Raw genomic sequence first — 15,388 nt, 5'->3', positions numbered from 1 at the left:
TTTCTATATCAGCGGTGCTCAATCTTTTTCCATCTCAAGGACCCCCACGATTATATGTATTTGGCCGCGGACCCCCATCGAAATATTTTGTTCCAGGGACCCCCCAGAAGCAAAGATTTGAGTTAAAAATGTTTCCTTTGAAAATATAAATATTCAAAGATTTGCACCCATTTTCACGATTTTTTCAAAAATAGCAGATCTACAAGCTAGCTATGAGCTTGTATATCTGCTATTTTTGAATAGCCCAAAGTGTAAAATAATGCCTTTTAGCTCAAATCTAAAAATGACACAGTTCCAGGTCTTAATGGGTTAAACCTGAGGCGATTCTTAATTTTTTTTTCTTCTAAATCCCAACAGTTTTTTGAAAAAAAATCTAAAACTTTTTTTTTTCAAGATTTTTCAAAAAATAGCAGATCTACAAGCTCATAGCGCGGCACTCGGTGCCGCGCTATGAGCTTGTATATCTGCTATTTTTGAATAGCCAAAGAAATCTAAAGTGACACGGATGCGTTCCAGGTCTGAAAGGGTTAAGACCTGAGGCGTGTGCCCACTACCCAGGACGATATTACAGTTACAGCACGCGTGCGTGTGTACATACTGTAACATTATTGTTTCATCTTTAGTCGATGGAAAAAGGCATCAAACCTCATCACGTTGTCGTTTGCAGATGAACATTCCCATTTTGTCTGATTTTCATCACGACACAAAGGCCGCTGATGGACATTTTTCGTCACCCTAATTTACTCATGACAAAACTCTCTCTCTCTCTCCGGCTTTCTATTCATTATAATCGTACTAATGTCTAATGAAATAGCAGATCTACAAGCTTACGACACAACCCTTTGTGACGCGTTGTAAGCTTGTGGATCAGCTATTTCTGCTAATTTCAAATGTATAACATTTTTAAATAGGTCAATAATTTCTTTGCACATTTAAGTTATTTGTCATATCTGGCCTGTGCAATTTTCTTATCACAACGCCTAAAAGGCAAACAGAAATGTATTTTGTATTCATATGTTCCAACGTTCAATGGCCAAACACACAATTAAAATCGTCCATCGCAATTATTTGAGCGTCAATTAATCGTCAACTTAAAGTCTGTAGAAGGCTCTATGCACAGCAGCCATATTATCACTTCCTTCACAGGTGTTACCAATGATACTAATCAAGGCTCTGTTCCATTTAGTCTAGCACGGTGGTTTCCACGACCCCCATAACTCTGAGAGTGTAAATGGAACCAAATGGACCCTTACGGGTCCATTTGGTTCCATTTGTACACTCTCAGAGTTACACACCTGTAGGGGCCATTTGGAAGCCCATGAGGGTCCCTGGACCCCAGCTGTAGACCCACTGGTGTTTCCAGTGAGCCAACATGCACAATATCAGCACCCTGACTCTGTTTGACCAGAATGGAACAGAGCCTTCATTAGTATCATTGGTAACACCTGTGAATGTCTTCATAATATGGCTGCTGTGAATAGAGCCTATTAATCGTCAACTTAAATTCTGTAATGGTGACAGCCTTACCTATCTGTCTCCCCTCCTCTCCCCCCTCCCCTACAGAGAGCGGCAGCCAGCTTCGCCGCCCGAAGCTCCGCGACGGGCAGCTCGGACGACAGCGGCCCGGGCGGGGGCGGGGGGGGCACTCGCTCGGACAACCACCACCTGCTGGACGGGGGCGGGGGGAGCGGGGGGGGCCTGTCGGGGGGGCTCGGGAGCGGCGGCGGCGGCGGGAGCGGAGGGGGCCTGTCCGGGCACGGCGAGATGGAGCCGTGCCACTCCAACACGTCCACGCTGACGGAGCGGGAGCCCAGCTCGTCGTCGCTGTGCTCCATGGACGAGGAGCAGCTGACCGACATGGAGGTGGTCCGGAAGGTTCTGACCAGCACGCGCACCAACGTCAACTTCATCACCGAGATATTCAGACAGGTCCGTGTCTCTCTCTCTCTCTCTCTCTCTCTCTCTCTCTCTGCTGTGGTTGGACCTCTCTCTCTCTCTCTCTCCTCCTCTCAGCTCCTCTCCTACTCAGTACACACACACACACACGCACACACACACACACACGCACACACACACACACACACACACACACACACACACACACACACACACAGCATGTCTCTCCCCAGCTCTCTCTCCCTGCTTCCTGTCCTATCTCCACTACACCTGTGTCATGTTGCGTCACATTGACGGACTGTAGCGTTTCAATGGTAACAAGTGCGATTTGTCCCGTTTTTGGACACAGTTTGTCTTGTGTCCTGACGTCACTCGTCCATCCCCAGGTTCGTAAAGTAATTTCGCTATGGAGAATAACATTGGGTCATCATAGAATCGTCTCATATAAGAATTGTGGTCCAAAAATAAACAAACTGTCTCGGCGATATTTTCAGGGAGTCTTTATGATAGTTTATGATAGTCAGTCGCTCATATTTGAAACAGTCAGTTTCTGGCGAAAATTTTACTAATTCGGCGAAAGTAACATTAGTGTTTTCTCACCGTCAGTTGATGCTTCATATCCATTAGAGTAAAACCGCCAGGATTATTTTTTTTATTTTTGGAACACAGTTCTTATTTGACGCGATATTAGACACGTCTATGGGAATTCAGAATGGGGGGAAAAAAACGCAACCCAGGTAGGATGTGTAAATTACGTCTGGCTTCGGTGCTCTATACACTTATACTGTGTATACAATGTTGTACATTAAGCTTATGATCTGGGGACCGACCCAAAATGCTTTGGGGACCTCCTTGGGTCCCCGACCCACAGGTTGAGAAGCACTGCCTCATATTGACGCATTCCTCTTTCTGTCGTCGGTGTCCGTGTCCCAGGCGTTCCTGCTGCCCATGTGCGAGGCGGCGGCCATGCGCAAGGTGGTGAGAGTGTACCAGGAGTGGATCTCCATGGAGGACAAGCCCGTGTTCATGAAGGAGCCCGACGAGGGACCCTACCCCGTCACCTCCACAGCCAACAGCATGGACAGCAGCTCCCTGCAGGGGGACATGGACGAGGAGGTGAGGGGGGGGGGCACACACTGGAGGGGCGTGATAACCTTGGCTGATTTTAGTTTCCATTGTTTGACTACTTTATTAACCCATTAAGACCTGAGGTTCCGATTCTACAAAATGTCTTCTAAATCCTAACAGTTTTCTGAAACACTTGTGTTGCTATACTCTCAGTGGTGCTCAAACTTTTTCATGTCAAGGACCCCCAAAGTGATATGTATTTGGCCGCGGACCCCCATCTCAAAACATGTTGTTCCAGGGACCCCCAGAAGCAAAGATTTGAGTTTAAAAAAAACATAGATTTGCACACATTTTCACGATTTTTCAACAATAGTAGATCTACAAGCTCATAGCGCGGTAGTATGCAAATATGGGGCGGATTTATCACCAGAGGCATGTTTCAAATTCGCCCCTTAGAAATGCAGGTTCCTTCCACACAGAGATTCCAGACTAATATCTGCGCGGGGGTCCAGGCACCCTAGGCTGCAATGCCAGTCTGACAGCGTGTTTCGGGTTCGAGTCCCGATCCCGACAACCTTTAGCCGCGTGTCACTCCCCATCTCTCTCCCCATTTCCTGTCAGTCTACTATCCTATAAATAAAGGCAGAAAATCAGAAAAATAAATCTAAAAAAAGAGAAAGAAAAGAAAACTAGTGCAATAGGCTCTATGCACAGCAGCCATATTGGACAGAAATTGGGCCCCTTCCTTGCTTCCTTCACAGGTGTCACCAATGACACTAATGAAGGCTCTGTTCCATGTAGCACAGTGGTTCTCAAACTTTTTAATTTCAAGGACTCCCATAACTCTGACAGTGTACCGGGTCCATTTGGTTCCATTTGTACACTCTCAGAGTTACACCCTCTCAAGGAACCATAAGGGTCCCTGGACCACACAATATCAGCACCCTGACTCTGTTTGACCAGAATGGAACAGAGCCTTCATTAGTATCATTGGTAACACCTGTGAAGGAAGTAAGAAGAGGCCCAATTTTTCTCCAAAATGTCTGCTGTGCATAGAGCCTATTGAAATGATGGCAGGCTAGTAAACAACGCAGCTGATCAAATTAATAATGGGTGTGTAATATTTAGGCGTATCCAGGGCCATGGGTGTTGGAATATGCAAGCATAGACAGTAGTCTGTGTGTATGGTCAAACAGACAGAACCATGAAACTCATGAAGTAAAATGACTGCAATGTAAATCAACTCTTGAAACTCTTAACCCATTAAAACCTGAAGTCGATTCTACATGTCTCCTAAATCCCAACAGTTTTCTGAAAAACGTTTGTTTCTATATCAGTGGTGCTCAATCTTTTTCATGTCAAGGACCCCCAAAATTATGTATTTGGCCGTGGACCCCCATCAAAATATTTAGTTCCAGGGACCCCCCCAGAGGCAAAGATTTGAGTCAAAAATGTTCGCTTTAAAAATACTCAAAGATTTGCACACATTTTCACGATTTTTCAAAAATAGCAGATCTACAAGCTCATAGCGCGGCACTCGGTGCCGCGCTATGAGCTTGTATATCTGCTATTTTTGAATAGCCCAAAGTGTAACATAATGCTTTTTAGCTCAAATCAAAAAATGACACAGTTCCAGGTCTTAATGGGTTAAAACCATCTCCCGACGGAGAGAGAGTTCATTCCAACGATATAAAAACCTATAACAAATCTAATCACGTGGGTCTCTGGAACGACATTGGAATGATATGGCCCCAATGTGAATCTCTGACATAGTGTGGCCTATACCATATCTATGATCATGTACGTATTCCAGTAGGTGTCCTTCCCGACACCAGGGTCTAAATGTCTCAATGGAAGAGTAGGGAGGCCACCTCCAACCACTGCACATGATGCGCTAGTTACATTGTATTAACATACTCTACCACACAGATTGATTCAAATAACATAATCACATAAACACATAAAATAATAGCAAGTGTTTGTATTACATTTTCTCTGCGTGTGCACATTACGTTTGTGCATAAATGTGTGCATTTGTGTGTTTTCAGGGGAACAGGTCGATAGACAACGAGCTGCTGGAGTACAACCTCCATGCTGGGGTGCAAACTACACTACAGGTACACACGCACGCACGCACGCACGCACGCACGCACGCACGCACGCACACACACACACACACACACACACACACACACACACACACACACACACACACACACACACACACACACACACACACACACACACGGGTTTGTCACAATTATTACATAATCGCCTAATCGCAATTATTTGAGATAATCGCAAATATTTTGCCTAATCGTATCTATGTTGAACATTTTTCATACATTTTCCAAAAATAGTAGAAATAGCAGATCTACAAGCTCACAACGCTTCAAGAAGCTCAAACTCAAAATGACATAATTTTCTTTTACATACGGCTAAGAGTAAGACATCAGCTGATTCCACTGCAACATTGTAATTCTTGATTCTGAACAAATAACACTGCAATCACAATGCAAAGATAAATTGTGAGCTTGTAGATCAACCACATGTATTTCTACTATTTTGAAAATGATTAAATATATCAGTGATTTTTTTGTATATTTCAGTTATTTGTCATATCTGCCCCAGGTGTGCAATTTTTGATTACGAAGCCTAAAAGGCAAATGGACATTTTGTATTCATACAGTATGTTCCAATGTTCTCTGGCTAAACACACAATTAAATCGTCAATCGCACTTATTTGAGTGACAATGAATCGTCAACTTAAAATTTGTAATCGTGACAGCCCTACACGCACGCACGCACGCACGCACGCACGCACGCACGCACGCACGCACGCACACACGCTTCCACCATCAGTGCTATGGTGATGAGATGGTCCGTCTCTGTGCAGGCGTTCATCACCCACTCGTCCAATGTCTTCCTGCTGGAGCCGGCCAACGACATCAAGGCTCTGCTGGAGGAGCACGTGGACATGTGCAAACGCGTGCTCAACATCTACCGCAGCCTCGTCATGCACGAGACCATGGACCAGAAGACATGGTACACACACACACACACACACACACACACACACACACACAGTTTTCACACTGAAAATAGCTGATCTAAAGGCTCACAACGGGTTGCATTGTGACACATGTTTGGAGATCGGCTTTTTTTTTTTGTATTTCGAGTGACACCGTCGAACGAACGAGTATAAATCAGGCTTTAACCCATTAAAACCGGGAAAGCGCCTGTGTCATTTTTGATTTTTGCGTTGCTATTCAAAATTAGCAGATATACAAGCAGGCAACTAAAAATGTCAAACACTTAAAAAAAATAATAAAAAAAAATAGCAGATATACAAGCTCACAGCGCGTCACTTCATGCCACACTGCGAGTTGTCTTAATTTTTTTTTTTTGATGGAAACATTTTGAAAGTCTTTGAACATTTCCGTTTAGAAAGCATTTGTAAAATGGGCCTTAGGTCTTAACACATTGAGTGCCAGGGGTTTTTCAAAACAGGGTACCTCCAGTGCCTGGAATTTTAACCATTTTTGGACCTTTTTCAAGTAGCCACAAAATATTTTCAGTGATCACCGTCCTCACGGTGATCCCCTCATTACACACATAGAGGTCTCGTACAATCCGGGGAAAAAGATTAAAAACATTCGGTAATCCGTTCCATAGTTGCAGCCAGTTGAAAATAGTCGAAAATACATCGTAAAAACAAAAAGTACACAGGAGCCGAGATACAGGCTCGTATCATAACTAAGATATATATCATAAATAAGATAACATAACTTAACAAGGAAGTGGATTGGAGTCTAAATCTTCGTAAAATGATATCTCCTGGTGCTGTGAAGGAAAAAAAAATAAAAAAAGATTTTTTTTTTTTATCATATTTTTTCCCAAAAACGGCCATAACCGTTTTTGGCACACCTTGTTTGGATTATGAAAAACGGTCCGGACCGTTTTTGGCACTCAATGTGTTAATGGGTTAAAAAACGTCTGCTGAAGCCACACAGCTCAAACAAATGATTATACATTCATACGCGTAGAGAGGGAGAGAGGAGACGGCAATCTTTGATCACTTTCTCCTAGTTTGCAGTTCAAGTGAAAACAAGAGCAGTATCTGCTAGAGCTCAAATTCTGCCCAAACCCGACCCTACCTCACCCGACGTTTTCGGGCCGGGCCGTGCCCAAAATCTATGCTAACAAAAATCGGCGTGAGTGTTCAAGATGTTTTGGCCATTATCTCTGGAACGGAAGGTCCAATCTGCTCAGGTCAAAGCTTGTTGGATGCGGGACTGTGGGGAGATTAAGTACATAATGACACCTTTTCGGGTGTTTCGGGTTTTCAGGCCTAAAAGTATGGTAATTGTTCAGTTAGGGCTCGTTGAGAACTCTAGTACCTACTGGTACGACACCCATGGTTATAAATAACTGTCCCTTTTGCTTTGTTGTGTACAGGGAGCAGATCCTGCTGGTGCTGCTGAGAGTGACGGAGTCGGTGATGAAGAGACCTCCGTCCATCATGCCTCATGGCAAGAAGAACAACACCATGTCTGGTCGACTGGCTGGACCTGTCTTCCAGGTAGATTAAAGTGAAGATTACCTCATCACTACTGCTATAACTACATTTATAGCAGTAGTTCTCAACATGGGGTCCGGGACCCCCCCCCCCCCCGCAGGGTTCCTTTAGGGGGTTACATGGGCGTGGGGTCCCCAGCTAAGCGATTGATAGTTAACCCTTTAAGACCGGGAACGCATCGGTGTCATTTTTTGATTTCTTTGGCTATTCAAAAATAGCAGATATACAAGCTCTTAGCGCGGCACCGAGTGCCGCGCTAAGAGCTTGTAGATCTGCTATTTTTTGAAAAATCATGAAAATGTGTGCAAATCTTTGATAAGTGAACATTTTTAACTCAAATATTTGCTTCTGGGGATTCTACAAATGTCTTCTAAATCAGTTCTAAAACAGTTTTTTGAAAATATGTATGTTGCTATAATATCTGTGGTCCTCAACCTTTTTCCATGTCAAGGACCCCCAAATGATATGGATTTGGCTCTCAAAATATGTTGTTCCAGGGGAACCCCCCCAGAAGCAAAGATTTTAGTTAAAAATGCTTTAAAAATATATATTTGGCTATTGGGTCACCCCAAGTGGCTAGGTTGTTAAATATTTCTCTCTCACCCATCTGTGTCATTCTGTCCCTGCCAGAGAGTGAGAGAGCAGCATAGTATAACGAGTATGTCTCTCTCTCTCTGTTTGTCTCTCTGTCCGTGTCCAGACGCTGATAGTGGCCTGGATCAAGGGGAACCTGAACGTCTACATCAGCAGGGAGCTGTGGGACGACCTGCTGTCTGTCCTGTCCTCCCTGACCTGCTGGGAGGAGCTGGTCACCGAATGGTCCTACACCATGGAGACTCTCACCAAGGTAACGCGGTCGCTTTTTCCCATTTCACCCGAAGGGAACGGGGCTGAGGGCATAGCAGTGGTGGACATTTTTTGGTTCCATCGATCGAGATTTCCAAAAATATTGATGTAAATGAATTTATGCCTAGAATCAAGCCATCCAGGATCCTGGTGAATCATGAACATAAAACTTACTTCCTTCACAGGTGTTACCAATGATACTAATGAAGGCTCTGTTCCATTCTGGTCAAACAGAGTCAGGGTGCTGATATTGTGTGGTCCAGGGACCCTTATGGTTCCTTGAGAGGGTGTAACTCTGAGAGTGTACAAATGGAACCAAATGGACCCTCCCGGGTCCATTTGGTTCCATTTGTACACTCTCAGAGTTATGGGAGTCCTTGAAATTAAAAAGTTTGAGAACCACTGTGCTACATGGAACAGAGCCTTCATTAGTGTCATTGGTGACACCTGTGAAGGAAGCAAGGAAGGGGCCCAATTTCTGTCCAATATGGCTGCTGTGCATAGAGCCTATTGCACTAGTTTTCTTTTCTTTCTCTTTTAACATTTGATTCGATGGAAAACAAAATTTGGAATATTTAATTATATATATTATATGTTTTATATTATATATACCCTTTGTTTTGCGGTTTTCCATTTTTTTTCTCACAGAATCAAATGTTTTATGGTCATGATTCACCAGGATCCACCAGGATGGCTGGATTCTAGGCTTAAAATAATAGATGTAAGTATTTGTGGAAATCTCTATGGGAAAAATTAATGGGGTCTGGACCGATGGAACCAGAAAATGGCCGCCACTGCTCTGCCCTATTGGGAATTGAGAAACCGGGCACTCAAGTGACACACGGGTACATTTCCGACCACCAGAAGGAAAGATATTTTTTCAGAAGGTGCATGTCTTGACCTTAAAGCCAGAGTGTTGTCCCAAGCTTCCTCCTAATGGTCTTAACAGCTGTGTGTGTGTGTGTGTGTGTGTGTGTGTGTGTTGTAGGTGCTGGCCAGGAACCTGTACAGCGTGGATCTGAACGAGCTGCCTCTGGACAAACTCAGTGAACAGAAACAGAAGAAGCACAAAGGAAAAGGTCTGAAAAAGATACGCAGTCAAATCGTCAGTGTTAATTTAAATCCGAGAGTGTACACACATAGACCCCATTTGTGCACTCTCTGAATTAAACATGGGTCCGGGACCATTTGGTGAGCGCCTGTCTTTGTACAAACAGTCTCTCACATTAAATGTTTGCTCAGGTAAACGTTCAGCTAAGGTAAGAAATTGTGCTTTACACGGTTCAGCCAGAACCAAAACAAACGCCTCTACCTCCCTCCTTCCCTCTCTGTCTCTGTCGGTCAATACCAGGTATCGGGTCGGAGGGCCAGCGTCCGAGTGTGGACCGGTCCTTCTCTAAAGGGTGGAGCCGGGACCAGCCCGGCCAGGTGGTTGCTATGAGGCAGCGGAGCGCCACCACTGCCGGGTCCCCGGGCATAGAGAAAGCCAGGTGCATGGTACGCCAGAAGACTGTTGGTGAGTCCACTGGGTGTATGTGTGTGTGTGTGTGTGTGTGTGTGGTGTTGTTGTACCCTTACAACTACTTCCCCTGCTATAGAGGAACATTTTGTGTGGGTGCGGTTTTGTACTGTTACAATTACTTCCCCTGCTGTAGAGAAACCTTGTGTGTGTGTGTGTGTGTGTCTGTCTGTCTGTCTGTCTGTCTGTCTGTCTGTCTGTCTGTCTGTCTGTCTGTCTGTCTGTCTGTGTGTGTGTGTGTGTGTGTGTGTGTGTGTGGGGTGGGGGTGGGGGGGTCTAGTGTCAAAATGTCACTAGATTCCCTCTCTTCACCACAACACAACCTCGTTCAGCTGAAAAGTCCTGTAAGGAAGTGAACTGTTTGGATTAAAATGTAACACATTATGTTGTATAGTATACAGTTTATGATGCCAGAGTGTATTGACTCTCCAGACCCTAGGTTATTCCATGCCGTGTGCACTGTGCACGCATTATTGTGACACACAGCACACAGTTGCGCTTCACATCGCAGAAGTGAATCGAAGCTTGACTTTATTGAATTTTCATTTTAGAGCAATGCCAGAAACGCTATTATCAGTGTCTACACTGAAAACAATCCATCATTTTACCGTGCATGGCCCTCTCCATCTGATTTTCAAGGTGATACATGGTCAGCCTGGATATAAAACCCAGGTAGCATAATCGGTAAGGCATTCTCCTTTGATTCGCAAGGTTCTCTTCTGGGTTCAATACTGGGTACATGTTGCTCGGCTAATACCGACAATATGCCACTTTGACCTGCACACTTTTATTGTCTGTAAACGACAGAAATGTCCCTTTCACACTGAATGCGAGCTCTGTGGCGAGCTTGGCATGAGTCGTGGTCAACGCTCAACCTTGCTGAACTTGGACCGCTGTCCGCTGTGACGAATAAATGTGCAGCTAATAGAAACAAGTCATCCAGCCAGGCACAGAAACGAAACGAACCATGGTGGACCATAATGGAAATCAGACTTTATAATAATAATAACTCAAATTTATATTGCGCTTTTCTAGGTACTCAAAGTGTGTTGGCGGGAGAGAAAAGAAAACATTTATTGTGTTTTTATCCTGAATTGTTTTAACCAACGTATGTGTGATTCGAAGGTTTTATGCAATATAAATTAACTAAACATAATGGAGGAAAAACATATGTTGTGTGTTTGAATCATGGATGTATTCAAAGACTTTCTGAATTAACGGAATTATTTGACACCTCGGGAAGAACCTCAGGGAGAAAGAAATGAAATGAAACGTTGGAAAGTGGAAACACGTTTACTCTCAAACAGACATGACAGGTGTGTTTTTAACTACTACTTCACTGCTCGGTGCAAACCGCATTCAGTGTGACGGGGCAAAAAGACCGCCGCGGCATCACATGCATGCGTATTCTCGGTGAACGTGTCATAGGTGATGTCGCGTGACCCAGAGAGGAGAACTGAGCCGTGCCGTTGGCCAAGCTGTCGCTAGTCACCGTCTCCCTTTCCTCTCCTCTTCTCTTCCAAGCCTAACCCTGTTACTATAGGCTCTATGCACAGCAGCCATATTGGTAAGAAATTGGGCCTCTTCTTACTTCCTTCACAGGTGTTACCAATGATACTAATGAAGGGCTCTGTTCCATTCTGGTCAGGGTGCTGATATTGTGCATGTTGGCTCACTAGAAACACTCCATTTTGGCCCCTTATGGTGGGTGTCTAATGGGGGTCCTTGAAAATAAGACAACCACTATGCCACACTAAATGGAACAGAGCCTTAATTAACATTATTGGTAACACCTGTGAAGGAAGTAAGGAAGGGGCCCAATCAGAGGCAGGTGGGGGGGGCGGGTCTTTTCGTAACCCAGCCCTTAACCCTTTAAGAGGCAGCCGCGCAGCAACTAGTCAGTTAGACGTGCTGTGATTGGCCAGTGGTTCAACGCGCTGTGATTGGCCAGTGGTCCACGCGCTGTGATTGGCCAGTAGTCACTTTGAATGGCAGCGTGCCTCCTCTGAAATGGCGGCCGCGATACAGGTCGCTCCAACGAACTGCAGAGGCCAATGAGGTATCTAGGTTTCTACATCTATGGTCCACACACCTCCAGTCCCTTTACCCAACTGTCTTCTCTTTTCCCTTTCCTCACCTCGTGTCCTCTCGACCCTATAATAGGCTCTATGCACAGCAGCCATATTATCACTTCCTTCACAGGTGTTACCAATGATGCTAATGAAGGCTCTGTTCCATTTAGTGTAGCACAGTGGTTTCCACGACCCCCATAACTCTGAGAGTGTACAAATGGAACCAAATGGACCCGTACAAATGGAACCAAATGGACCCTTACGGGTCCATTTGGTTCCATTTGTACACTCTCAGAGTTATACACACGTAAGGGGCCATTTGGAAGCCCATGAGGGTCCCTGGACCCCAACTGTAGACCCACTGGTGTAGCAGAGTGTTTCCAGTGAGCCAACATGCAACAATACCAGCACCCTGACTCTGTTTGACCAGAATGGAACAGAGCCTTCATTAGTATCATTGGTAACACCTGTGAATGTCTTCATAATATGGCTGCTGTGCATAGAGCCTATCGCTCTCCCTTATCGATGGACGACGTGCGCAATACAATATTTTTCTTGCAGTTCTTTCTCCTAACCTTTCTTAATCCTTCTCTCTCTTGTGTCTCCCTCCTATGTCTCCTTCCCACCTTCTTCTCTTGACCTCTTCTTCTTGTTCTTTCCATCGCTGCCCCCCTTTTGTCTCTAACACCGCTCCTTTATTTCCCCCTTTCCCCTCCCTCTCTCTCTCCTCCTTGACCCATTCTGTCCTGCACTCTTTCCTCCTCTCTCTGTCCCCGTCCCCCACGTGCCCCCCCCCCCAGCCCTACGTAGCTGTTCTACGGGGGACTCTTTGCTGTCCTCTGCCTTTATCCGCAGCGCTAAGAGCGCTCCGGCTCTGGCGCCTCCTCTTCCTGTTCACCACCACCACCACCACCTACACCACCTCCCCTTACTACCCCCCCTAGCTGACCAGCTGGCAGGTACACTCTGTCTGCACTGCCTGCCCGCCTGTCTGCCTGTCTGCCTGTCTGCCTGTCTGCCTGTCTGTCTGTCTGCCTGTCTGCCTGTCTGCCTGTCTGCCTGTCTGCCTGTCTGTCTGTCTGCCCTTAAGTCTACCTGTTGTGCCTCTCTTGTCTGTCAGTCTTTCTCACTGTCCTTTAACCCATTAACCCTTTAAGACCGGGAACGCATCTGTATGTCATTTTAAGATGTCTTTGGGCTATTCAAAAATAGCAGATCTACAAGCTCATAGCGCGGCACCGAGTGCCACGCTATGAGCTTGTAGATCTGCTATTTTTGAAAAATCGTGAAGATTTGTGCAAATCTTTGAATATATTTATTTTTAAAGCGAACATTTTTAACTCTTGTTACAACTCCTGGGGGTCCCTGGAACAAAATATTTTGAGATGGGGGTCCACGGCCAAATTTTCAAACCTATAACACTATTAACACTATCAATACTCTTCAGGAACAGTACTTTCTAGTTAAAACATGTTGCTTTAAAAATATATACATATTCAAAGACCCATGATTTTCCACGATTTTCCCAAAAATAACAGACCTGAGGCTGATTCTACTGATGCCATTTAAATCAGTAGTTCTCAAACTTTTTTGCGCCAAGGACCCCCAATATGATATGTATTTGGCCCGCATCTGAAAATGTTCTGTACCAGGGAGGGAGATTTGTGTAAAAAATACCCCGCAAAATTGTTCAAAAATAGAGTTTTCTGAAAAAAAAAACGTATGTTGCTATATTATAATTAAAATCTAAAATGACACAGATGCTTTTAATGGGTTAAGTCTACCTGTTGTGCCTCTCTTGTCTTTCTCACTCTCTCCCTTAAAGGTTTTTTGTTTCTGATTGTCTGCTTGTGTGTTTGCTTTCCAACCTGATAGTAAAATCCAGGGTGTCTGCACTCTGCATGTCCTGAACATATCTTAAAACGTAGGTTTTCTTCTACATTCCAGGTATTAAAATGTCTTGGCATTTTTAGATCCTTAGTCTCAGAAGTCAGGAAAAAGAAAAAAAAACTTTGTTCAAGTATCTGGTAGATAATTTGATCTACCTGGTAACAAATTGGTCTTATGTACACCGCACTTACTAACGATCAAATGATCGTAAATTTGGAAAAATAAATAAAATACATATATACGTATATTTCTTTTGGTGGGGGGGGGGGGGGGGGGGCTTTTCTACCTTTATTTTGATAGTATAGTGGAAAGTGACAGGAAACAGGGAGTTGAACGCTGTCAGGCTACATTAGAGCCTAAATGTGGTATGCACCTTAACCACTAGGCCATTGGCACCACGTGTTAAATTTTAAGGGTATATATAAAAAAAAAATGAAATCAAATAATGAAAGAAAATGATACATCCAAAGACCCTTTAAAAATGTGTGGAATAAAAATATAACTTCCCACCAAAAAATATTATGAAATAATAACTGTAATAATTCTGTTGGCCCGGCAAATCTATGTAAGCCGTAAACTGACAGCCCCCATGTTCCTGTGTTTTCTTTGATATAAGGTATGTTTTTCCCCCTCTAAATATATTATTTGAAGGCAGCCATTGATTATTATGTTGCAAACTACCTCTTAGGTGAGACAGAGAAATATGAACCAATATGCAAGAGGGGGTGTTAAAATGTGTCAAAGTGTGACATCTAGTGGCTGAGTCTAGTCTATTTCCCCTTTTAATCTGCAGAAACATGCACTCACCCTGGAATAGCTGGACATGTCTTTTCCTTGCCTGTCTGTCCAAATTCGGTCTGCTTGGCCATTCTGTCTTTATTTGTATACCCGTCTATCTTAAACCTGACCTCTTATCTGTATGCCTGCATGTTTGTTTGGAAATGCACCAGTCTGTCTTCACCAGATTCTCTGTACTGATCTATTTGTTTGTCCTTGGAAGTGTTTAGCTGACAGATTAAGGCAATATATACGTTTGCATGTTATTTCAACATTAACCTGGTTTACCGTGTCTGTTAGCCTCAGTCTCTCAGACTGTTATTTCACTTTTCCTGTCTGTCTTGTCTTGTCTGTCTGTCTGTCTGTCTGTCTGTCTGTCTGCATATTCTTCTCTCCACCTTCAACTTGACTTGCTTGCTACGCATCTTTGCCTGCACCCCACGCCCCATCCCTGACCTTGTTTGTTGTCCCCTTCCAATGTTACCTTCTTGTCTCAAATTGACTCCACCTACTCTTTGTTATAGGTTGTAGCGAATAATTTCCATTTGCTTACAGTGTTATCTTTGGAGTCATTTTACCCCGTTTGTGTTTCACGTACGCATTTTTTTGGTTCATTTTGTGCTGTGTGACATTAAGTTGTTTTGTTAGAGCTGTGATTCATTCATAACATACAGATATGCACGGCCCATCTGGGCTCAAAGAGGTACAGATAACTAGCAAAACTGTTTTCCAACCCATCTA

General features: G+C 44.2%; 1 protein-coding gene across 4 annotated transcripts in view; it reads left to right on the top strand.

The window, feature by feature from the left end:
- The window catches only part of ralgapa1 (Ral GTPase activating protein catalytic subunit alpha 1), a 147,107-nt gene that overhangs the window by 29,383 nt on the left and 102,336 nt on the right, over positions 1-15,388 (top strand). For all 4 annotated transcript variants that reach the window (XM_084043985.1, XM_084043982.1, XM_084043983.1 and 1 more), the window contains exons 10-17: positions 1,564-1,929; positions 2,830-3,012; positions 5,013-5,081; positions 5,861-6,009; positions 7,423-7,546; positions 8,244-8,390; positions 9,378-9,468; positions 9,741-9,905. In XM_084043985.1, coding sequence (XP_083900111.1) covers positions 1,564-1,929; positions 2,830-3,012; positions 5,013-5,081; positions 5,861-6,009; positions 7,423-7,546; positions 8,244-8,390; positions 9,378-9,468; positions 9,741-9,905 — 1,294 coding nt within the window. The remainder of the gene's footprint in view (positions 1-1,563; positions 1,930-2,829; positions 3,013-5,012; positions 5,082-5,860; positions 6,010-7,422; positions 7,547-8,243; positions 8,391-9,377; positions 9,469-9,740; positions 9,906-15,388) is intronic.

This window comes from Gymnoscopelus microlampas, assembly GCF_963454915.1.
Source record: "Gymnoscopelus microlampas genome assembly, chromosome: 20".
NCBI classification, from domain to species: domain Eukaryota; kingdom Metazoa; phylum Chordata; class Actinopteri; order Myctophiformes; family Myctophidae; genus Gymnoscopelus; species Gymnoscopelus microlampas.
Note: the sequence above shows the minus strand (reverse complement) of the source record. Positions and strands in the feature narration are given on the sequence as shown.